At 41.0% G+C, this 24,587-nt stretch overlaps 1 protein-coding gene across 4 annotated transcripts in view; it reads right to left on the bottom strand.

The window, feature by feature from the left end:
* Positions 1 to 24,587, bottom strand: part of STXBP5 (syntaxin binding protein 5) — a 396,458-nt gene that overhangs the window by 21,411 nt on the left and 350,460 nt on the right. For 2 of the 4 annotated variants that reach the window (XM_075862864.1, XM_075862865.1), the window contains 4 exons: positions 23,221 to 23,286; positions 9,989 to 10,048; positions 9,844 to 9,891; positions 2,713 to 2,763 (listed from right to left, as the gene is read on the bottom strand). In XM_075862864.1, the coding sequence (XP_075718979.1) occupies positions 2,713 to 2,763; positions 9,844 to 9,891; positions 9,989 to 10,048; positions 23,221 to 23,286 (225 nt within the window). The remainder of the gene's footprint in view (positions 1 to 2,712; positions 2,764 to 9,843; positions 9,892 to 9,988; positions 10,049 to 23,220; positions 23,287 to 24,587) is intronic. The other 2 variants (XM_075862866.1, XM_075862867.1) reach the window with 1 other exon arrangement.

Genomic DNA, 24,587 nt, shown 5'->3' with positions numbered 1-24,587 from the left:
GCTGACTGTAAACTTATACAGTTTGAGAAATCATAAAAAACAAACAAAAAAACAACTTGGATGTATGAAAATGCTTAATGTTATAGTGTACAGCATTGCCACAATGGGTTTTTATAATATAGATAAAAAAAGGATTAAAACATCGAAACTTTAACCATTCGGTCAGGTCAAGTCACTGCATTGCATTCACTAGTTATGGGATAAAAGTATTTGAAAGAAGAAAGGTGCCTGAATTTTTTTTTCTTTTTTTGGGGCACAGATGGGCTTTAATGGGATACCAAAACCGGAAACAATAGCTTTTTATTTTTTCTATAGGTGAAAAGATGCAAAATGTTTTCTTTTGTAATTTGATATTATTAGTTGAATCAAACTAATTTATTCCTCAAAATAACCACCCTCTCCCGTGTATAATGATACCAAATAAGTGAACTTTGCCCAAACTACATCATTGTTATAAGGCCCAAGAACACAGGTCTCCATTTCTTTCTAGTGCGCAGATAGGCCCGGGGCTCAGAAGACACAAACAAGTGACAGGTAATAATAATTTGTGTGGATTTGCTATAACATATATTCTGTGATATAGATGCATTATTATACGGGTCCATGGAATCCATGTAAAATGCATCTATGTCACAGGGGACGGTCCCTGTGGTGCCAGGGGGGGTTGGGGGAGGAGTTGGAATTTTAATTTATCTTAAGTGTTTTTATTTGAACAATTTTGTCAGTATTCTAATTAATTTTTTCCTTTTTATTCCGTAAAGTTTATTTCACAGAAACAATATTGTAGATGAGTACGGAATTTTATATAGGGAGACATGCAAACAATTAATGTTTGATCTCCCAACATAAATCTACAGTCCGATTCTCTACATTTTTTAGAGGTGGGATACAGAGATGTAGCTAGATTTTTCTGCACCAGCAAAGAATCAAGCTTGGCGTCCTCCCCCTCCCCATCTGAGCATAACTTTGTTTTTTTTAACAAGATAAAATATTTTAACAGAGTGAGGGTCCACAAGGCCAGGTACAGGAACAGAGAGGAGCAGGGGCGTACATAGAAATCATGGGGCTCTTATAGAAAACGTCAGAATTGGAGTCATATAATAGACTTTGTCTTTCCAAATGTGACCCAAGTAAACCACAGCTGCAAGTTGATGTGCCTTTTATGTAACGTCACCCATATGGTCATGTGAGAGTCAAATGTGTACATGGCAGTCAACCTACAAAAAGCCTGACTGGGACAATCTGGTCCTATGACTGTCACATGACCATATGGAAGCAACGCCACAAGTACAGCGCATCACATTAACACGTGCAAAGATAGGGGCCATGTTCCCCCCTCAGCCCTCCCATAAGGCCCAGGCCCCCTGGTCTAAGTTTACACTGTCTAAATCTTAGACAAAATTAGTTAATCTGCCCCAGTTAGTGACTATATAGTCACTCACTTTGTTGTCGTCCTCAGCCTAAAGAACCTACTGTACACTTACCTCTCCTGCAGTGATCCTGCAGATAGACACTTGGCTTATTCCTGGCTGAAGCAGAAAGGGAACGGAGCATCAAAAGGAGGTGGCGGTGCCACGGAGCTGGCAAGTAATGTCAAAAGACTCGGCTGGCCAATAAGCAGAGCATCTCTCTCCTTATTGGCCAGTTGAATCTTGTGACAATTCTGGACACACCTTTAACATCAGGCTGTCTCATAGAGACAAATGCAGAGACAGCCAGGCAGCAGATGAAAGCAATTGATGAGGTGCTCTACAGTGCAGAGTAGGGAAGTAGCCACTAGTCCTGTCCCCAGCAGCTAACTCAGTCTCTTCAGTTATATAATGAGTGCAGCCGCCCCATACACAGAGGGCCTCTGTCAATTGAATAAAACAGCTGATTGATGCTGACAGAGAAACTCTGTGTATGAGGCGACTGCCGCAGCAATCAGCTGTTGGTAATGTAGTTTTCCTGCTCTATGTGCCCTGTCTGGTTGGGCCAGTGCCCCCTGCCCTAATTACACCCCAGGGAACATACCCCCCACCTGCTTCCTCCAGCTACGCCCCTGGCAGCACAAGGCATATTCGGTTTGACATTACTGAACAGGTTGCGCCCTCAGGCCAAGAAGGTGACAGACAATTGCATCTCAAACAGAGAAAAACCTTTCGGATTTTCATATCATGTGGCTGCTATAAAGATTTTGATGTACATTTCTTTGTAAAATATAAAAGTTACATTATTTTCACTCTCCCCCCCCCCCCCCACAGTCCCTTAGGTTCCGTTCACATTAGCGTCATCATGTTTCCATTCTATGACTTATTCCATTGACATAATGAGTTCCATCAGATTCTTTCTTTTACTACAAAATCAGCACTGTAGACTAGGCTGCTATTCTTGCCGTCAAAAGAAACAAAAAACGAACGGGAAGGTGAATGACTGACATGCGAACAGAGCCTTTGGGGAAGTGTTTTATATGTTTCTTTTTTTGCTTTCCCCATCCCTTCTTATTTTTTGGTTTCTGAATTCCCCCTATTTTTATTTATTCCTGTTGTTTGACTTTCTAGTGGTTGTCATGATTTGATTCCTCCATGTAGGCCTACTTTTGCACGAGTTCTCCAAAATGTGACATGACGGTCTTTATTGCTTATTAGAAAATATTTTTCCGGTCAGTGTTTTGCTCTTTGCAGATATGTAAATCACCTATTACTTTCTCAGCCAGCAAACCACACATCTTACCTAGTTCAGGCTTTAATTCTGTAGGTAGGCTTAACTTCCTTGACATCTTTGCTGAAAGATAAAAAATAAATAAAAACATTCTTAAAAACAGATAAGGTATATAAATGAATCAGCCATAAAACAGATTCCATCAGTGTTCATGCACCGATTACTACAGAAATGGGGACAGAAATAATTAATGAAGATTAGTTGGTTTGATTGCAGTAGGTCTGATTTCAACATCTTAAAATAAATGAGCAATAAATCAACTCACAAAAAATAACTTTTTAAAGCACAATATAAATTAAATAATAAAGCCAATATCTGAAACGAAGGATTACAGGTTGATTTTCAAAATACAAACGTTACAAGAATTAACTTTGATAAGAATCTTGTACATACTGTATACGAAGCACATCGGAAATGTATTATATTAAAAAATTAGAATGGTCACGATGCAATTAAGCCAGTTCCCTGGTTAGGAAGATCCTGCAGGTGCTATTGCAGAACTAGCCAACACACACTCATATAATAAAATAGTTCTTAAAAAAAGTGCTGGAACCCATCAGATAGTTACTGAAGTCAGAGTATTAACATATTGTACAAAATTGTTAGGCTTAATCTATAACACATTATTGTATAAGTGTTATAGATGATTGTTCTCAGTGAAAGTAAAATTTGAAAAGCTAAGCCCAACTTAACTTGGAAATGTTTTTCCGCAGTATAAATACCCATAGGACCTTCATACCCACCCAAAAGGGTTGAAACCATATAAGAGGAAAATAAAAGTATTTCCATTCTTTTCTCTGCTTCTGAGTTTCAACAACATAGGCCCAAAGAAAATATAAGGTTGCTTGTTGCACCATTCCTTATGAACTACTAGAAGCAACTAAACAGACCGTGATAGAAATAATATTACCAGGTAATATTTCTGAAGCAAATGAGCAACAATAAGGGATGATCTTGGGGAACTACATTAAGAATGGCATATCTTCAACATTCTTCTTTCACATGTCCTAATATTCCATATTTTTTTTTTTTTTTTTTTTTTAGTGAAGGTCAACCTTTGATACCCTTCATGTATCTTTTACAGAAGCTGGAGATCTGTTTTTTTTTTTTACAGAGCGCCGTATCCCCCCGAATAGCCATAGAATTAACCAGGGTTGATAATGTAAAAATCGAATAAAAAAATAATACTGTGCCGAAAGCAACTTCCGCAATATACTTTAGTAATGTGTCCCCATCTCCAGATAAAGCAGCATGGACAGTGTTCGTGCTGTACGCCATTCACATAACGAGGCTCCGGTAGACCGTACTCTCTGTGCCGCCTATTATCTAAGCATATCTATTAGAACTAAGAAATCTAACACAAGCTAACCCCTGAATCCAGCATATCAGTATGTTAATCCGCCATTCTCCTTCTAAGGGGTTGTTTGCTTTAGACAAATCCTCCATATATGCCCTATTAGTGCATGTCGAGTTAATAAGGGGTCCTCCGATATTATACTAAGTTGAGAGCGGTGTCCACTGCAGCTCAAAAGGAACCAGAGGCATCTATTGAAAACACATAAGAAAAATGGACATAGCAGTACCACCATGGGGAAAAGCACGCTCACAGCCGTAGCCGCCCCCCCCTACGCACACACACACTCCCGCAAGGTGCCTGAACTAGCATTTTTAGTTGTCAAAACTAATAGCGGTCACCATTAATAGCGGTCACAATTAATAGCTGTCCAATCCAAATAAGTGGTACCACATCAGCAAACTCATTTGCGCAGATTTATTAACACTATTGTTTCATACACCAGGCTTAATATAATGAGCGCTGGAGTAAAATGCGCCTAAATTATTAAGAGGTGAACGCCTCTTAATAAATTAGGTACATCTCTGGCTGTCTGTGCACCATAAAGAGAAATCTACACCATCTATGAGCTGGCACAGATTATTGCTATAATTTACACCAGTTTCTGGTGTAAATTATAATACATTTGTTGTGTCATGAGTGTCCATGCCCCCTTTGTGAAGCCCCAACCATTTTTCTGAAAAGTCGCTGAGGCGGCGTAAAAATGCAAAAGTCGTTAAATGTTTCTGCAAAAACTGACTTTTCTATGCCGGGGCATACAGTGCTTGATGAATTCCCCCCACTGAGGGGAAAGTATTAAGACTGGCACTTCAAATGCCAGTCAAACTTATTTACGTTGGCGGAAAATATAAATAAATGAAGAGGTGCAGGTGTAGATTTGCGCCATAACTTATGCCACGTTCTTGGGTAATGGGGAGGCCCAGCAGCCTTTGGCTAAACCCCATCCCCTTTTGTCGCCACTTTGGGAAAGTGGCAGGAAAAGTAAAAAGTCAAAAGCTTTACTGCAACTATAGTATGCGCCAATTTTTGTGATTTTACACCAGAAAACTGGCGTAAACCTTAGGCTGGGTTCACACAGAGTTTTTTGCAGGCAGAAAATCTGCCCCAAAATTCTGTTTGGAATTTAGAGGCAGATTTTGCTCTGCTTGCACGTCGCGGCGTTTTTCGCCTGCGGCCATTGAGCGTTGCCGGCAAAGCGAAATACGCTTTCTCAGCCTCCCATTGATGTCAATGGGAGGTCAGAGACGTAAACGCCCGAAGATAGGGCATGTCGCTTCCTTCTCCCACGAGCCTTTTTTCCGCTCGCGGGAAAAAAACCGCCTCCACCTCCCATTAAAATCAATGGGAGTCATTTTTGGCAGTTTTTTGGCGCGTTTTCCGACGCGGTTCCCTGTGAATAAAATCTGTGTGAACTGACCCTTATATTCCCTCCGCTACGTTTTATTTGGTGTTTTCATCTAAACGTTTTAAAAATGTTCTCAAAAAACAACAGTGGGTGATAAATAGTCCACCTTTGCCAGAGAGAGATGACTAAATACTCCTCTTCCTCATTACAAATGCTTTAATTTCTTCTAATAAGAATACATGACCTCTGTTATGCACGACTGAGGCTTTAAAAAACAAACCAACAAAAGAACCAACTTTCTCTCATGGTTAAAGGCCATTTGCACTTCCCTAACCACTTTAATGCACTGCTCTGGCTGGAATAGGTAAACATCCTTTAATATTTAAAGAGTCAGCAGTCAGGGATGTTTTATCGTCCACATTACTTTTATTCTCTCCATGAAACCCTTAGCTACAGCTATTAGGAGTAAAATTAAAAGCATCATTGGGAATTTATTCTAAATTATGCATATTTATGGGAGTTCTTTCAATGATCCCCATTTTTCTTTATTGTTCTTTATCAGATTTACAAGATCCTCAAGCCTAAAACGTCACGCAGATGATTTTGAATGTAACAGCAATAGGACACCCATAGGTAGACAGAAAAAAATGTAGCATACTCCATCTCAGGAGGTCTAAAACTTGTTGGATTTTTTATCCTGCAATTGGTTGAATGACTGATCGTTCTGTATACAAATAGAGCTGCTACATCTGCTAACATTTATCTGTAACGCTGGAGATTAAATCAGCCGTCAGCACATACGGATAACCGATTGGTCGTCCATCTTTCTGCCACTTTTTATCGAATGTGTATGGTGAGCTTAACAATAAACTGGCTGTCATTAAAATCTTTTTAACCTCCTACTGTCCATGAAATATACTTTCCCTATATGATGACCTCTCATTTATTGAGATTACCTAGGAATTCACATGACTTCATCTGATCTTTTCTCTGCAAATGACCCTGTAATCATTCATACTCTTAGGCCTCATGCACACGACCGTAGCCATGTGAACGGGCGTGATTTTCAGGTCGGCCATTATTTGCTATGAGCCTGGACCGCAGAACACGGTCGTAATAAGACATGCCCGTTCTTTCTGCGGTCCAGGCTCCTGGGCCATACACGGACCACGGTGGTGTGCATGGCCCCATAGGAATGAATGGGGCCGCAATTCTCCCGTGGATTTTCTGGGGGAATTGCGGCCGCAAAATCACATTCGTGTGTATGGGGCCTTACTGCCTTGATGGACTCAAACACAACATTCATTTATTCTCAAACTTTGTTGTCCCTAGCTAATAACTTGACTCCCAACCTACCTTTACATGCTTCAACATGATCTGTATATGCAAACCTAACCTTTCTAGTCTTCGTTCAATTAATGACAATACAAATAACAAACCCATCACTTAAATGCAGTGTAAAGGGAAGGTGACTTGGGCTTCTCCTGCGAAAGAGCTAAATTTTACTTCCCATGGTCCCTTCTCTCTTGTTTATAACTTACACAACTATAACAAAATCACCAAAGTTCTTATATGATCAATAGTCCCTTAACATGAGACTATGGAACCCTAACTCCTTGTCTGGGGGCACGGGGGGATCAGAACTGTTGAGTCCAGTTGAGCCGGTACTCTTTTTGTGGTGTGTGTGTATTGCCATTTCCCTTTTTTTACCCCATGTCCTCAATGTATTTCCCCCCATTTAAATTTCTCCCCTTTATGCTGTTTGTCTTTGTCTCCTGTGTTGCCTTCCTTTTAAGTTCTCATTCCTAGACTTCATTGGGAGCCCAATAGTTTCCTCTCCACTTTATGATGATCTAAGCGTAATGTACGATTTTATACTGGTTATTGTGGGTTTATGACTGTCTTGCCGCACACCTAATTGGGTGGAGCGGTCACTACTCCGAGTATTTAGTTTTCGTATATTTTGCTTCACAGTAACCTAACACACTAGAAGATAATTGTTCCCTTTTCTTCTGATTCCGAATGTCTCATTTCTGTGATAACTACTTGCTCTTTGACTTTCAATACATTTTTATTGAAGAATTTTTCAAAGCTCCTCGGAGTTGGTACAAGCAATGCATGCTTTTTGTCCTAAATCAATAGCTTGATTCAAAGCCTATTTCAACCTATACACCACAATACATAAAGTCCTCTCTGTTGCAGTGCGCTATTCTAAAGAGTTCACCCTTACCTCGACCATTATTTAGTTGATAACTTATGTCTACTTTGCCACAAAGCAAACAATATTACATCCAAGAGAAAACCTTTCGAAGTTAAGGTACGCTTATATACCTTAATAATGTCAAACTCACAAAATATTACTTAGACACCCCTACTTCTACTGACTTTCTTTTTCTCCTTCCCATTCTATTACTACAGTATTTCTCCCTTACTCTAATCTCATTCAGGCCCTACAGCCTTTTCTTTCAGTCCTTTTTTATGTAATTTTTTGTAAATTTCCTTGACCTCACCAGCTTAAAAAAAATTTTTTCTTCATAAGATTATTTTAAGCAAACAAACCTACCTTGTATTTTTGCTGGACCAATATTCACTGGCTAATCACTCATATATAGCAGGAAGATTGGACTTCAATGTGTTCATTATTACAAGATCAAATTTTTGCAGACTTACCTATAACCATAAAGCTACTCATAAATGCTTCCATAGAGCTGTTGTTCGACCTTAGATCATATATTGTAATATTATGTTGTTGGTGTTACAGTATGTTATGAAGGCTTACTATGTTCTGTTTCTTTGACTAATATATACTTTACCTTGGTATACAGGGAGAGCTCTTGATGAGGAAAAATCTAGACAATCCTTAAAGTAACAAGCAGAGCAATGGGATTTGCAGGATAATGAATCAGCTAATCATAGGATTGAATTTTCAGAACAGTCATATTTACGTTAGCACAGAAAATTATTTTTGTGTTTATGAACTATCAAATACGGTTTCCATGAAGGTAAATTGAAGAAAATTAGGCCGCCTTCACACAGGGTTTTTGTCTGCCATTTTAAACTGCATGAAAAAACGCATGTAAAAGGCCAGCGTTTTTTAAACTTAACGTGTGTTTTTTATGGCGGTTTTAGAAGCGCTTCTAATTTTGAAACTTTTTAAACACATTTTTTTTTCTGGTCTTTAAGTCCTATAGAGAAGCCTATGAAAAAAATGCCAGAAAATACGCCAAACCCAGAGCATGCTGAGTTTTGAAAAAAAAACAAAAAACGAAAACGCTTTATATGGAAATTTTCAATATTTCACTATAAACGTTAAAAGGGTTATTCCTATCTCAGACATTTATGGCATATACACACGCTATGCCACAAATTTATGATAGATGCGGATCCCACCTCTGGGACTCGCACCCATTTCTAGAACGGGGCCCCCTAAATCCTTTCCTACCTTCTGGCGCTGGGCTCCGGCCACTGACTGATGGAGGGGGCTGGAATTTCTGGAAACAGCGAATAGCACATTTTGCTACGAGAGTTCCAGAACGGTCAAAGAAGTGAATGGGAAAACGCTAAGAACAGTGACTTACGACGTTTCTGGAACCCGGGAGCTAGGTAAAACAACAGCTTGCTGTGCTACGCGGTTTCCATAAACTCCCTTTAACTTCTATCGGAGTTCCAAAAACAGGTGAGAAAAATGCGCTTGGCTGTTTCCGGAAAATCCGGCCATCTCGTCAGTCAGTGGCCAGAGCTTAGCGATTGCGGGATAAGGTAGAATGGGGGTTAGGGGGTCCCATTCTAGACATAGTTGTGGGTCTCGGAGGTGGAACCCGCATTTTTTCAGTGGATATGCCATAAATGTCCAAGATGAGAATACCCTTTAAAGTAACATCTGGCTGCAGCGTTTTTTACCTAACAAAATGCAGTGAAAAGCGCCAACGAAAACACCACGAAAAACGCAGCAAAATGCTGTGTGTGAATCTAGCCTAGCACATGAAAAAGGCCAACACCTGAGCTAAGTGCTTAGTTCCACTCACCTTGTAACTGGATAGATAGCATGGTTCAACATACAAATACAACTTATCATGTTATCATTTATTTGAAGAGATCCGTATTTTTTTTTTTATAATGAACTTTGTCCCTATTGGGATTTGAAATAGAAAAAGTTTACATTATGTGTATGTTGGTCGTCCGAATATGTTGTATTTATTGAACCTTGCTATTTCCCAGACAAACCCAAACTCAATTAACAAAGAAAGTATTTACCCTGGAAAAAGGAATTATTTTCCCATTCATGATTGTTTTGTTAATTGAGTCCCCAAACTCCAAAACAGAAGCAGTAAAGTGATTATTGCGTTGCAATCAAAGAGGAGATTGTTTACCCTTCCCCTTGTGGTTAGTTTGTTATAGAGTGAGACACAACAATAGGGTGACAGGAGAATTGTGTCTGTCCTACCTATATCAGTGGCTACCGCCCTGGAAAACTTTCTGCCCTTGCTCTTCACTGCAAATAACACGTCAATACAAGATGTCAGTGTCTAATATCAAGACGTCTGAAACTGAATAAAGCTGAGGAATTATGAACAACATAAATACTGTACCCTTTTCTATAAATAATTTCATTGCCTGTTCATCATCAGAAGATGTGGGAGAGCCACAACCTATACAAGTGAAGACAAAATTTAATGCACACAAAGCACAGAATCAGGCTAGACATAAAATGGCGCAATGGTGGTTATAGAAAAGCAAGGTTAGTTACCGGTGTTAATTAACACATTGAATGCATAACGTGAACGACACTTCTAATGGCATACAGAATTATAAGAAGGTTTATCATTTTTAAAAAAAATACGAATTACAATTGAGCGTTAAATGTTAATACACCATTTGCTGCATATAAAATAGATACGAATAAGCGAGCCATTCCAAAACTAATCCAAAATAACAGTTATTACAGATCACAGTATGAAACCAGCCACGTTTTAGGCTTCCTGCTATAGACAAAGCAAGACAAATACAATAATCCCTCTGAACTTACGTCCAGAAGGATTCTGCTACTAAGGAATAAATGCTTCTGTATAAGAGCCACTAAAGGCCAGTGTGATTCACAATGTATTATAGGACTGGTGCATACAAAAGGTATAGTCCAAAAATGATGATGTAGTGGTGCAATGCACCTTTCTGGAGAATACTCTGTTTAAAGATACATAAAATGCCTAGTAATAAAAATGATACACTGTACCTTTGTAGGTATGAAGTACTTCAAGAACAAGATAGATAGATAGATAGATAATGTTCACAGAAAGAGGGGATAAGCAGTGATTTACCGTATTTTTCGGACTATAAGACGCAGTTTTTAGCAAGAATAAATCTTGCTAAAAAGTCAGTGTCTTATAGTCCGCAGTCAAGGGACACGGCATCACCGGGTGCCATGACCGCTTCATTACTTAACCTCTTCCCGACCCATGACGTGTGGGCACATCAGCGGGGGTGTGCTGTATGGAGCGGGCTAATGCGCTGAGCCTGCTCCATACACTGCAGGTGTCCGCTTCTGACACGCTGCTCTAACGGCCAGGAACACCAATTTAGCTGTTCCTGGCAGTTTAAAGGGCTTGTGCCATAAAACACATGTATCCCCTATCCACAGGATAGGGGATAAATGTGTGATCGATAAGGAGAACGGGGACCGAAAGTTACCAAGAGCGCTGCATGAGAAGCTGTTCGGTGTCCGGCAGCTTCATAGAGATCAGTAGGACTCTTCTGCGCATGCGCGAGCGGCTCTCCATTGATCTCTATGGAGCTGTGGAACAGGTAAGCCGGACACAGAATCCAGAAGTCCAGGCTTCTCATGTAGCGCTCTGGGTGACTTTCGGTCCCCTGTTCTCCTTATTGATGGGGGTCCCAGCGGTCGGACCCCCAGAGATCTCACATGTAGCCCCTATCCTGTGGAAGGAGATACATGTATTTTATGGCAAACCCCTTTAACTAGTTAAATGCCGTGGTCAATAGCGACCGCAGAGTTTATAGGGGTTTTTCTATGAAGGACATTTATGACATATCCTTTGGATATGTCATAAATGTCAGATAGCTGCAGGTCCCACCTCTGGGACCCACACCTATCTCTAGAACCAGGCCCCCTAAACCCAGTTCTAGCTTTCTGTGCTTTCCCGGCTACTTGATTGCATGTGGAGTTCATGAAACAGCGTAACTCGCTGAGCTACGCGGTTTCCGTAACTCCCATAGAACTGAACTGTAGTTACGGAAACAGCGTAGCTCGCATGCTTCGCTGCTTCCGTAACTGCCATTCACTACTATGGGTGTTAGGGAAACAGCGTAGCTCAGTGAGTTACGCTGTTTCAGTAACTCCACATGTAACCAAGTGGCCCGGGAAAAGGTTTTGTATTTAACTTTTAATATATTATTTTTTCACTATTAATAACTTTATTAAACTTTTTTTTTACACCACTTATAAGTCCAGCGAACGTTAGATCTCTGGTACAATATACTGCAATACTAATGTATTGCAGTATATTGTCATATTCACAAGCTTCTGTTAAGCTGTGCCAGAGACACGGCTTAACAGAGGCAGACAAAAGGCAGCGCTGGGGCCCTTCATTAGGCTTCAGATATTGCAGTCGCGATTGACTGAAGCATTTGAGGGGGTAAACGGCCAGGAACAGCGTGACCACTGTTCCCGGACGTTAGTCTGCGCTGTCAGCTGTAAAACACAGCTGACACCCGCAGGGTATGGAGGGCGCTCAGCCCGTGAGCGCACTCCATTCTTCTACACGTACGTGATAATGCGCCCCCTTTAAAGAAAAGCCGCTTTTAACAGCAGCCCATTAGTTGCCAATTGGATTCAGATGTGTAATATGACAAATCCCCCGCTGAAAAAATAAGTAGGCACTGGCAGCTACGAACAATAATAAGTGTTTGCCAAGGGTTCTATCAGCCTCAATACCGGTGATCGGCTCATTGCTCCTTTAAAATTGTGGTTTTTCTCAATGGAACATCCCATTTAATTCACCAATGTAGGTTCAAATATACAGACAGTGGTTAAGCATGATCCTTTTTGTAACATAAAATTCAAATTTTTATGCAACCTTTTCTGATTTTATATGGTTTAAGGAATGAGTTTGCCTGTAGGTGAAATAATGGTTAGCAGAAAAAAAACAAAAAACATCTGTTGGCTTTAGGGTATATGTTCACACTGAGTTTTTTGCAGGCAGATTTTGACCTGCCTGCACTTTCTCTGCCGCATTTTATGTGGTGCTTTTCGGTCACGGCCATTGAGTGGGAAAAAAACGCAGTGAAAACGACTTCCTCTGCCTCCCATTTATGTCAATGGGAGGTCAGAGATGGAAACGTGGGAAGAAAGAGCAGGACGCTTTTTTCCCCCCGAGCGTTTTTTCCATGGGAGGCGACTTCAGACGTTTTTTGGTGCGGTTTCCGCATCAAAAGAACTGGGGTTTCCAGTTGCTCCAAAGTCATGTGTCAAAGTTAGACATGTGAGACTGATGCGACTTTTGTGTGACCAATTGTAGTAGTCGCATTAAGTTGCACAAAATGTACAACTCGATGCATTCCTATGAAGGTGGAGGTGGAAGCCTGCGGTGACCGTTTAGGGGGAGGAAAGAGTTAAGCCCATGTTGTGACTACTGGTGTAAGGTGTACATTGACACCAGTAGTAATTGTAAAATTACTGTAGGGACTTGAGAGACAATGCGATGATTACTTTTAACTGAACTTAGGTCTCCTGTTACTAAGTGAGAGCGGGACACTGCTATGACTGCTCGAAGGGAGGAGGTAACCCTGCTGTACAACATGGAGGAAGAAGGTGGCACACTGTTGTGATTACTGTTTGAGGGATACAGCTGCATCAAGTGTCAAAGTGGGCGCAGCCAAGCTACGTCTACTGATCTAATTGCAGAGTAAAGTTCTAGAAAATAGTCTTAGAACTTTTTCCTACTGAAAACCAGAGCTTTTCTACTTCATGTGAAAACTGAATTTTTATTTTTTTTAAGACTAAGGGGAGCCCCCACCAAGCATTTGCGGCCTATAACCCCCTGACATATAAATCCGGTACAGAATCCTATGGATACTTTGCTGCCTTGCCTAATACAGTCTTATTAACAGTTCCCAGTATGCACTGCAATTAGTGACAAATCCACAGAACCAACACCTTTCTGAAGAACAGGTGTCCCCTGAACCCCAGTCCTTCCTGGTTACGTGGCCACCACATCCAGACGGAGAATTTCTCTATCCATTCAGTTCTATAGGAATTACAGAAACAGCCAAGCAAGTGAAATGAAGGTGGGACCCACACCTATCACACATTTATAGAATATCCTGTGTATATTCCATAAACGTGTGAGCTGGAAATACCACTTTAATGCTGCTCAGCATGTAGGAATGACGTTAGCACCCAGGAAAGATGCTGGGGTCCACTGCCCTAGAAAGTGGGCATAGGGATTCTTATCTGTTCCATCTGTCAAGGTCACAGCAGTAGTTACATAGTTACATAGTTAGTACGGCTGAAAAAAGACACATGTCCATCAAGTTCAACCAAGGGATGGGAGAAGGGAAGGAAAGCATTTCTACACATAGGAGCTAATACTTTTTTCTTCTAGGAAATGATCTAACCCTTTTTTAAAGCCATCTACTGTCCCTGCTGTGACCAGCTCCTGCGGTACACATTATAAGGAATCCCATGCGTATAACCTGGACCGGACACATCTAAAAATCAGTCAACAGAAGGGGCAGTTACAGCAATAAATATTAACAGCAGATGTCTAAACTAGTTCAAGTCAAATCGCTCCACTGCGGTCTCTTGGGTCTACCCCAACGAGTGCCACGATTCGGCCGCACTGTTTAAACTACAATATGGCTATGGCCAGTATGGTGTAAGTTCCTGGATTACTTGGGGAGTGTGCAGTACCATGATGCTGAAGGAACCCTTCTGACTAACCAAAAAAAAAAAGATCATTAAGGCATCCTTTATTATTATACATTATTATTAATATTTATTATTATTAATACAAAAGTTTAAAAACCCTCACAAAAACGGTGTAAAAAAATAAATACACAAGGCAGAGTGCTTATGACGTCTTATTATATGCAGAACATTTCAATTACTGAAAATTTCCGATACAACATTCTAGCACTACACTGACACTCATTTATTGCACACCTTTGAGCACTTAGTTTGCCACTCCCCTCAAGACTAGTGGGAGGGGCTATCACTATTTAATGCACACTCCTTCTGCAGCATTCTTTGACCCGTCTGCGTCCTGATGGGAACGGGTTTTCACCCACCCACCTACCTAGTAAGTATGGCCTTTTTGGTGGTTTTAACATTCTATGTAAATGCAAGTAAAAGGGCCAGTTAGTTACTACAGCCCCTCAGACTCCACCTTATGGACTCCACCAATGTTATCGTCTCACAAATAGAAGCTCATCATGGCTGGATTTGCCCTTTAAAATTATAAAATATTTTGCAACTTTTTCAATACGACATTACATAGCTCATAAAGTGGACTTATGGTTCAAGATCTGCCAGAATATGTTTTATACAGTAGTAAGATTTTACATAGCAGTAAACAGGCTTCCTAAAAGTCCCATTCACACTATGCGGTTAAAGTGAATTTATCTCTTATTTTTCTTTCTTTTTTTTTTACTAATTAAAGGGGTATTCCCAACTTGAAGATCATACTAAAATAGGTTCCTTATGTCAATTAATAAAACTTAGCAACTACCTTTATTTTTCTTTTTTTTCACCATTTCTGAGATATTCCTTCTCTTGGATCGGATGTCCTCTTCTTTGTATATGGTCAGTTTCCAATAGATACGACCACCACCAGGATCCTGAAGCAGTGGCCGCGCTTGCGCAGATGCGCCTCTACATCTTTCTATTTCTCTGGCCAGGTTCTCAGGAGCGCGCATTGATCTCGCATGCGCAGAAACTCCCGGCCCGGCCACCTCTCTCCTTTACAGTATAAGTGAATAGGACAGATCTCAGGCATGCACAGTAGGCTGAGAGCTGTCCTATTCAGCTCCCAGCCCAGCCTCCCCCTCCTCTTCCCCCCTGCAATAGAAGTGTATAGGAACAGCTCCCCAGTGTGTGAAGCAAGGCCTCATTCACACGACAGGCTCCGAGTGTCGGCCGATAAAAACGGCCGTTTTGCATCCGTTCCGATTCCGTTCCGGGCCGTGTTGCCGTTTTTAACGGCCAATTTTGACCCGTTTTGCATCCGTTTTTTTCCCTGTCCATTTTAAAATCGGATGAATTTCATTTAAATTTGTTGCCGCACATCGCCCTCTGTAGATCATGCCACAGCCCCCCTGGTAGGTAATGCCACCCAGCCCCCTGTAGGTAATGCCACCCAGCCCTCTGCAGGTAATGCCACCCAGCCCCCGGCAGGTAATGCCACCCAGCCCCCGGCAGGTAATGCCACCCAGCCCCCGGCAGGTAATGCCACCCAGCCCCCGGCAGGTAATGCAACCCAGCCCCCGGCAGGTAATGCAACCCAGCCCCCGGCAGGTAATGCCACCCAGCCCCCGGCAGGTAATGCCACCCAGCCCCCTGCAGGTAATGCCACCCAGCCCCCTGCAGGTAATGCCACCCAGCCCTCTGCAGGTAATGCCACCCAGCCCCCTGTATGTAATGCCACCAAGTCCCCTGTAGGTAATGCCACACAGCCCACTGTAGGTTGCACCCATCCCCCCCTTCCAGGAGAAGTCACTGACTTCAATATCCATATATGGACAGTTAGTCACTGACTTCTCCTGGAGAGGAATTCCCTGCCACAGGTCAGGAATTCCACTTCAGAAGTGAGTGACGTCACTGTGTCCATATATGGACAGTGTAGTCACTCACTTCTCCTGTAGCGGAATCCCCGGCCATAGGGTCGGGGAATCCGCTTCAGAAGTGAGTGACGTCGCTGTGTCCATATATGGACAGTGTAGTCACTCACTTCTCCTGTAGCGGAATCCCCGGCCACGGGGTCGGGGATTCCGCTTCAGAAGTGAGTGACGTCGTTGTGTCCATATATGGACAGTGTAGTCACTCACTTTTCCTGTAGCGGAATCCCCAATCCCCGGCCGGGGATTGGGGATTCTGACTCCTACAGGGAGCAAAAAAAGACCCTCCTCCTCCTCACATGCACACTGCACGGTGAGGAGGAGGAGGAGGAGGAGGAGAGAGAGCGCAAGCGACGGAATACATGGCCATCACTCGGGACACATTCCGGTGATGGCCGTGTATTACCCGACCCCATAGACTTCTATGGGAGCCGGGCGGCCGGGTAAACGGACGAAAAAAGGGCATGTCCCATTTTTTGACGGCCAGTTCCCCGGGCCGTCAAAAAAAATTGGTCGTGTGAATAGCCCCATTAGGGGTCTATTGTTCCTCATGCAGACGCATGACAGACGATATATGAACAGACGTCACCCGGCCGGGAAACCCTGTCGTGTGAATAAGGGCTAAGAGCTGTCCTATTCAGCTGTTCGCTGCATATCGCTGCTGGGACTACTACAGCAGAGCCCTTATCAGGGCTTTCACACTTGTGCTTGTGCTGAAGCTCTGTTATCTCTATATGTAAATATAGAGATATCAGAATGGACTTTGGAGCAAACAAAAGGTGTTTTTATTACTGTGGACATGTTTAGGAGACCGGAACACTGAACTGGAGAAAGAGGGGAGAGGACATTGTACTTTTACACAGCACAGAGAATGAGAACGAGGGAGGAACGAGTAAACCTCCCGTTGGAAGTTATTTTACATACAATACATAGCAGCATTGGGAGCGTGCATTCTGATGCAAGTGGTGCTGTGATATTTTCACAGCGCCATCTGCTGGTTATGTGAATGGAAAGAGCTTTGTAGCACCCACTCAAGCAGAAATTATAGGGAACTAGGTGTGGGACCATGCAGTCCTGTAGTGTGATTATTAGGTAAGATCAAACAATATATTTATTTTTGATAAATAAAAACATTTAGGGAATAAAAAAAAATAAAGAGGGAAGATGGGACTAACCCTTTAAAACCATATAGTGAATCATATATATTTTTTTCTAGTCTGCTTTTACTTTTTGATTGTAGAATTTTGGTTCTTTTTTATGTACATGATTATTGGGATGGCCATGCTGCCTGAGCTGCGGTTAAGAGCGTTTAAAGATATGCTTTACAGCAGCCACATGGACCATAGGAAACAATAGTATGAATCTGACCCATTGACTTCTTCGGAAGAGTTTTCTAGGCATACTCCGTGACCTGTGCAGAGGTCACTATGCAGGAAGGGATAGGAGGGCGGCTGTGTCTATAACATATGGTCAATGGATGGTGGATCCTGTGTTATCTATACATAGGTGTAAAGGCCCATTTACTCAGGCCAACAATCGGCCAAACACTCGTTCCAAATTATTGGCCAGTGTAAACAGGGCAGTGACCAGCCGACAAACGAACAAACACTAATTCGTCAGCTGATTTATTCTTTTATGTTGCCCTGAAAATCATCGTTGTTGGCAGCACATCTCCCCATGTGAACAGGGGATGTCCTGCGGTCAATGATGCAAACAGATGGGGACAGAACAATCATATTGACGATCGCTCATCACCATACAGTAAAGCATTGGCCCGGTTAACAAGTGTTAATTAGCGCTGGTTAAGGGCAGAAATTTGCTCGTGCAAGCTCAGCAATCCTGCCTGTGGAGATAATGAAATGCTGACTGCTGAGAAGAGATCTCTACAGAACAGGAAGTGCCAGTTTATTATGAGGCTGAGTGGCCAGTGTGAAAACTGCAGCATTTTAGATTATTTTTTATTATAGATTGTGACAAAGAAAATGAAAAAATTCTTAAAAGATATGTTCAACCTAAAGCCTTGGTTTAAAGTAGAAAATGTATGGGAGGAGACCTCCAGCTCACCTTAGGGCAAATGGATTTCCAATGCCTGCTGCGTACGGATCCTCGTGTCGGCACACGTTGGTAGGAGTGTAGAAAGGTAGTGAATGAGATCCAGCGCAAAAATATAAGGAATAGTCCAATGGTAGGTTTAAAATGGAATCAGGTTCCAATTTTATTTGAATAAATGTAAAACCGGGAGTCAAGCTTCCCACAACGGGTAAGGTGGATGTGAAACAGAAGAAATAGGTGTGTAGCCTACGCGTTTCAGACGAAGTCCTCGTCCTTCTTTCAGCCATGACTAAGGACGAGGACTTCGTCTGAAACGCGTAGGCTACACACCTATTTCCTTGGTTTAAACCGTAGGTCATTTTCTGATGACAAATTCTCCTTCAGAACTACAGATGACTACTACATCACCTACACTACAATACCTCTACATCTACAGTTCCTCTTAGTTAAATGAATCTGACTTGGTCTTGATTTACTCTTCCAATTTTTGTATACAATCAGAAGGAATACACTCTGCATATATTTTGGGGGTAAAAAATGCTGTAACATTTAAAAAAAAAAAAAATAAAAAAAAAAAAGTGTTTTTAAATTATTAAAATATTTTTTTTAGCCCCAGTACATTAGAGGCAAGTATTGTGGTACTGTCAATTTGGAGTGACTTTGAACTGTAAAAACGGTGGCTACTGAATATATTTGTCTCAAATTTTTCCATCCCAGTGCTAATTTGCACTGCATACGCTTTTCAAGTCAGATATCAGTTGTGAAATCCTTTCATATTTTTTAAAAACAATCAAGTGACCAAAACACTTCGGTGTCTAATTCTGTCATAAGAACTCTTTATTAATTTATATTATTACATTTTGTAATAAATGTTATGGATAGTTTAAAATTTAGTTTCTGATATTAAAAGGTTTCCCTCACGACAACAATCCCTTTCCATAAAGTGGAGAGCCGCTAAATATAATTTGAATGGCCTGTAATACTACAGGGTCCAATTCGGCTTTCCACATGATACTAACTACTTGCCAAGGTTTAGATAAGGACCATTTTCTATTTAACCTCTTCCCGACACTTGACGTATAGACAAGAAGGGTGCGTATGGAGCGGTTTCATGTGCTGAGCCCACTTCACTGCACTGCAACGGCCAGGTTTGGAGATAGCGACTGCGGCATCTAAATGGTTAGAAAGAGGGGCAGCCCCTCGTCAGCCCATTGGCCCCCCGGCATCACAATCTGAATGCCCCCCCAAGTCTGCTATCTTTGTACTTCTATTAAGCCCTGCCATAGGGCTTAAAGGGGTTTTCCAGTCCCTAAAAATTGATGGCCTATCTTTAGGATATGCCATTAATAGCTGATAGATTGGGGTCCGAATCCCGGGACACCCGCTGATCAGCTGTTTTGAAGGGGCGCAGCGCTGCTTCCCCTTCTTTTCTACTTGCTCACTGTGAATCGTCAACACATGTAGCGGTGATTCACAGGTATTTCACCCTTCTTCTCCTATTGAAGCGGCAGCTGCAATACCTGTGAATCGCCACTACATGTGTGTCGACAATTCACAGTGAGCAAGCAAAAATTAAGGGGAAGCAGCGCTCATATGAGCGCTGCACCCCCTTCAAAACAGCTGATCGGCGGGGGTCCCGGGATTCTGACCCCGACCCATCAGCTATTGACGACCTTTCCTGAGAATAGGCTATCAGTTTTTAGGGACTGGAAAACCCCTTTAATAGTAGCTAGTAAAAAAAGCATAATTTACTGCAATTGTGCCAGTGATCCAACAATCGTTTGTTCAAGTCCCCTAGGGGGACTAATAAAAAAAAAACAAAAAAAACAGTTAAATAAAGTTAACCAAGTTTAAAAAAAAAAAAAAACATGTTCCCATTTTCCCCTAAAGTAATGTCCATTTTTTATTGTTGCATCCGTTAAAGTCTGAACTATTACAATATAACAGTACTTAAAGAGGCTCTGTCACCAGATTTTGCAACCCCTATCTGCTATTGCAGCAGATCGGCGCTGCAATGTAGATAAGAGTAACGTTTTTATTTTTAAAAAACGAGCATTTTTTGCCAAGTTATGACCATTTTCGTATTTATGCAAATGAGGCTTGCAAAAGTACAACTGGGCGTGTGGAAAAGTAAAAGTACAACTGGGCGTGTATTATGTGCCAAAAATGCTCGTTTTTTAAAAATAAAAACGTTACTGTAATCTACATTGCAGCGCCGATCTGCTGCAATAGCAGATAGGGGTTGCAAAATCTGGTGACAGAGCCTCTTTAACCAGCACAGTGAACGCCGTAAAAATAAATAGAAAAAACACCAGAATTGCATTTTTTTTTAGTCACTTCGCCTCCACAAAAAATGGAATACAAAGTGATCAAAAAGTAGAATGTTCCCAAAAATGGTACCAATAAAAAAATATAACATCCTGTAAAAAACAAGGCCTCATACAGACCAATCAATGGAAAAATTAAAAAAAAGTTATGAGTCTCAAAATATGGTGACAATTTTTTTTTCTTACTAACAATTAATTTTTCTTTGTAAAAGTAGAAAAACGTACAAAAAATATATATAAATTTCGAATCGCCATAATCGTATTGACCTGCAAAACAAAGTTCAAGTAGGTGCTGTGAAAAACTACAAGTCGCCCGCGAAAAACATGCACTATATCATGGCTACATCGATAAAAAAATGTAAGTTATGGCTTTTGAAATTAAAAAAACTAAAAATGGTCGCAGCAGCAAGAGAAAAAGAGTTTGCCTTCACGAGTTCTCTGCTAAATATAGTACACAATGACTTGTTTATATCAATTACAGGTCACATGACTACAGTCGACAATCACGGGCAGATTTTTTTTTTTTTTACCTTTTTCGAAGGCTATAGAAAGGTTTTCACTAAATTCTTAATCCTTTGCACCATTATGCTGCCAGTTGTACACTTAGTATTGACTGTCCCGTTTCTGGACTAAGCAAATGTCCAAAACCAACATGCGGTGCAATCAATGTTATTAATTCCTAGGCCTGCCTTCAATTAATTAAGGAAAATTATGTTCTTAGTTTAATACTGAGATTACATGCTAATGTTCAAGTTGAGCAAATCGGAGTTACAATTCATCATACTATCTGAGCATCTTATGAAAACGCACAAAGACTGTTGCTATAACATCTACATACTTAATCTCTGATTAAAGGAGTTGTCCGGCACCGATCAGCTGCCTCTGGACACTGGATGTTATGAATGGTATACACTGTTCGGTACTGGAATCAGATGGTTCCGCACACTGCATAGCGGCCGTGCTGCAGAACTGCAACTCTACTCCTATGCACTTGAATAGGAGTATAGCTGCAGTACTGAAGCTCGGCTGCTATACTGCGAACGGAGCCATCTGCTTCCGAAACTAATATCTGGTGCACGGAGGCAGCTGATCGGTGTGGGGTGCCGGTGTCGGACCCCCACCGATCAGAAACGGATGACCTATCCTGTGGATAGGTCATCAGTATGAAAAACAGTCCTGTGGCCGGACAACCCCTTTAAGTTTAACTGTACTGCGATTTCCCATCCACTTGATTTTACACGAACATCTTCACGTCTAACTTGAAGTTTAGTCTATTAAGTGCGAGGAGTATGATACTATTGCTTTGTTGGCTATTTCATTCGTTCTAATGGTCTGAAGCTATGTGACCTTTCATGGGAGAATCACTTCTGTGTACATAGAAGTCTGCACTCCTGTGATGAAGGAGCACTCTAGTCTGCCTCAGAGCCACCGGAATATAGAATCACCAGATCTTTTAGTGATCTGGAGATAAAAATCTAAAAGATCATTGTAAGTGTGCAGAGGTATCAATTCTACAGTTTCCCCTCAGATTTTCCTTTTCTAATGATTATGTGGATGTAGGGTTTACTGTAACAACGCTCTTATCTAACTGTGCCATTCCAGCCATTTGTACAACAATGGGTGTTACGGGTGTTTGCGTGTTTAGCATACTGTATATACTGTGGCCCATAAAATAATTCAACTTCTGTTGGCTTTATATGGAGAAAAGAATCATAATAAAATGCATACTGGCAATTGTGGAATGGTTTGCATATGCCACCGATGTTTGATTGGCAACTAGTAAAAAGCTGTGCCACTTTGTCTGCTGTTGACTCTACTTGGCTTTATTTGGGCGTCCATTGACTGTAATCGCCATCCATGCCCTCACACAGATAAAACTAAAAGAGCCGAAAGCATACAAAGTGACACAGCAATTCCCAAGAACCTCAGCCACTTCCAACCCCAGGGAAGGATATGTTTAATTAGTATATTTTCTGTAACTATATTGTACTTACTGCTTATAAAAAGTGGAACTAAACAATTCATGCTAATATTAATTTACATTTTTCTTGTAATTTAAATTTATTCCCATTTCACAGATTAGCACAATTGACTAAAGCAATGCAGAATGCTCTTTGCATCTAATTAATTTATTATTGCTGGGTATCTGTGTAGAAATTATATTTTTCAAATATGTACTGATCATTTAATACATCAGAAAACAAAAGCCAAGATACGTAATTTAAAGTATGACACTGATATACTCGAGCCGCGATGTCAAAGTACCACAGAAAAAAATTCAAACACTATTGGAAACAAACCTTGTAAATTGATAAGTAGAGAGCTCTTCATTTTTTCTAAACACTATAATGGTGACATTGCAGTCAAGGTATGGGTATGTTTTCAAGCCAGGACATTCAAAGCATTAGACTTCTGAAAGTATACTCTGCTTCATGTCATTATTTCTATCCAAAAATATTTCCCTAGATTTTTAAACAAAGCTAGGCATCATATTATTTGATGTCCAGTAGTAAACAATATACAGCCAGTAGTAATGTTCGATTAGAAATTAGAAAGACATGAACATTAGTTTAAGGGCATAAAGTCAAGCCTACCTGAGGTGGGTGATTTGCAACGATCCTCTGAGGCTGTGGGACTCTCATTAATGTCACAAAGACCAGCTGAAACATGAAACATAAAAAGGAGGATTACTGGAGTGTCCTAAAATTCATCTAAATCAATTCCCTACAACCGATATCTAAGTGGTTTGTAGATATTTTATTCCTGAAGATGTTTGCACTCATTGTTTAAGTAGAGTAAAATTTATTATTACTGTGATAAGCACCAACAATCAAAGCGATGACTTTGTTCCAAGAAAAAATGAAAAAGGAAAATTAGATGGAAAAACGGAATTACACAACTAAAAAAGTTTAATCTGTACAATAGTACAGGGTGCTACGAGCTACAAAACTAGACTGCAGTACAGATGTGATAGACCCAGCAGCACAGTCATATGACTGCTCTCCTGGCCATCACGAGAGGTCTACGAGAAAGAAAGCGGCACTGACAGTTCCGCTTTTGTGCTCATTGACATTGCTGTGTACCTGAAGACATTAAAGGCAGAAGAGCTATAAAACCAAAAAGGGTGTAAACCGGTAAGTGTCCCCGCATTGAGTACAGTACACTTGCCAAAACAATTTACTGTACAGTACTGTAATGTATATGCAGGCCCCAAAGTACAGTACTGTAATGTAATGTTTCCCCAAAACACATTTCATCTCCACTCATCGCCCCCCCCCCCCCAAAAAAAATCCTGTTTATCCTGTGCCAAAGTTAATGTATCTGAGATACAGTAAATGTACTACACATTAGACCAATTAACAGCCCCACAGAAAAGTGTGTCTTAAAGGGGACTCTTTAGGCTATGCCACCACCATTGATTGGTAGGGGTCCGACCTCTGGAACCCCACCGATCCGGAGAACCCTGGCTTTCCCTGCACAGTGATTAACCAGTTTCCAGTGTCTCCTTCTGAGTGTTAAAAGGAAGGACTGTATTATTTTTGTGCTTAATGTTCTTTAACCCTCCTTTTTCTTTATTTCAGGTTGACATTTTGGTGCTTCGGAACCAGTTACTAGTTTTCCATAGAGTTATGGTTTTAACATACAATGGTCGTCCCGGAACCAATAAATATTGTATGTTGAGGGATAACTGTACAATTTTGTGTCATCACACTCGTATGAACAAGACAGTACTGTATCAAACAGTATTGTTTACTTAAAACCAATGGCAAAGAGTTTAAAAAAGTCAAATATTTTTGGGTAAAGTATCACACTTTGTCAGTAGTTGACTTACTTATGTTAGAGGAGCGCAGTTTTTTCATGGAATATAAGCTAGAAAGGCCGCACATGCAAGAAGCCACAGTCAGCATACCTTAGTGAAGTGATGAAAAAAAGGAAAAGACAGACACCAGAAAAATACAAG

This window comes from Rhinoderma darwinii, chromosome 4, assembly GCF_050947455.1.
Source record: "Rhinoderma darwinii isolate aRhiDar2 chromosome 4, aRhiDar2.hap1, whole genome shotgun sequence".
In the NCBI taxonomy this organism is placed as follows: domain Eukaryota; kingdom Metazoa; phylum Chordata; class Amphibia; order Anura; family Rhinodermatidae; genus Rhinoderma; species Rhinoderma darwinii.
Note: the sequence above shows the minus strand (reverse complement) of the source record. Positions and strands in the feature narration are given on the sequence as shown.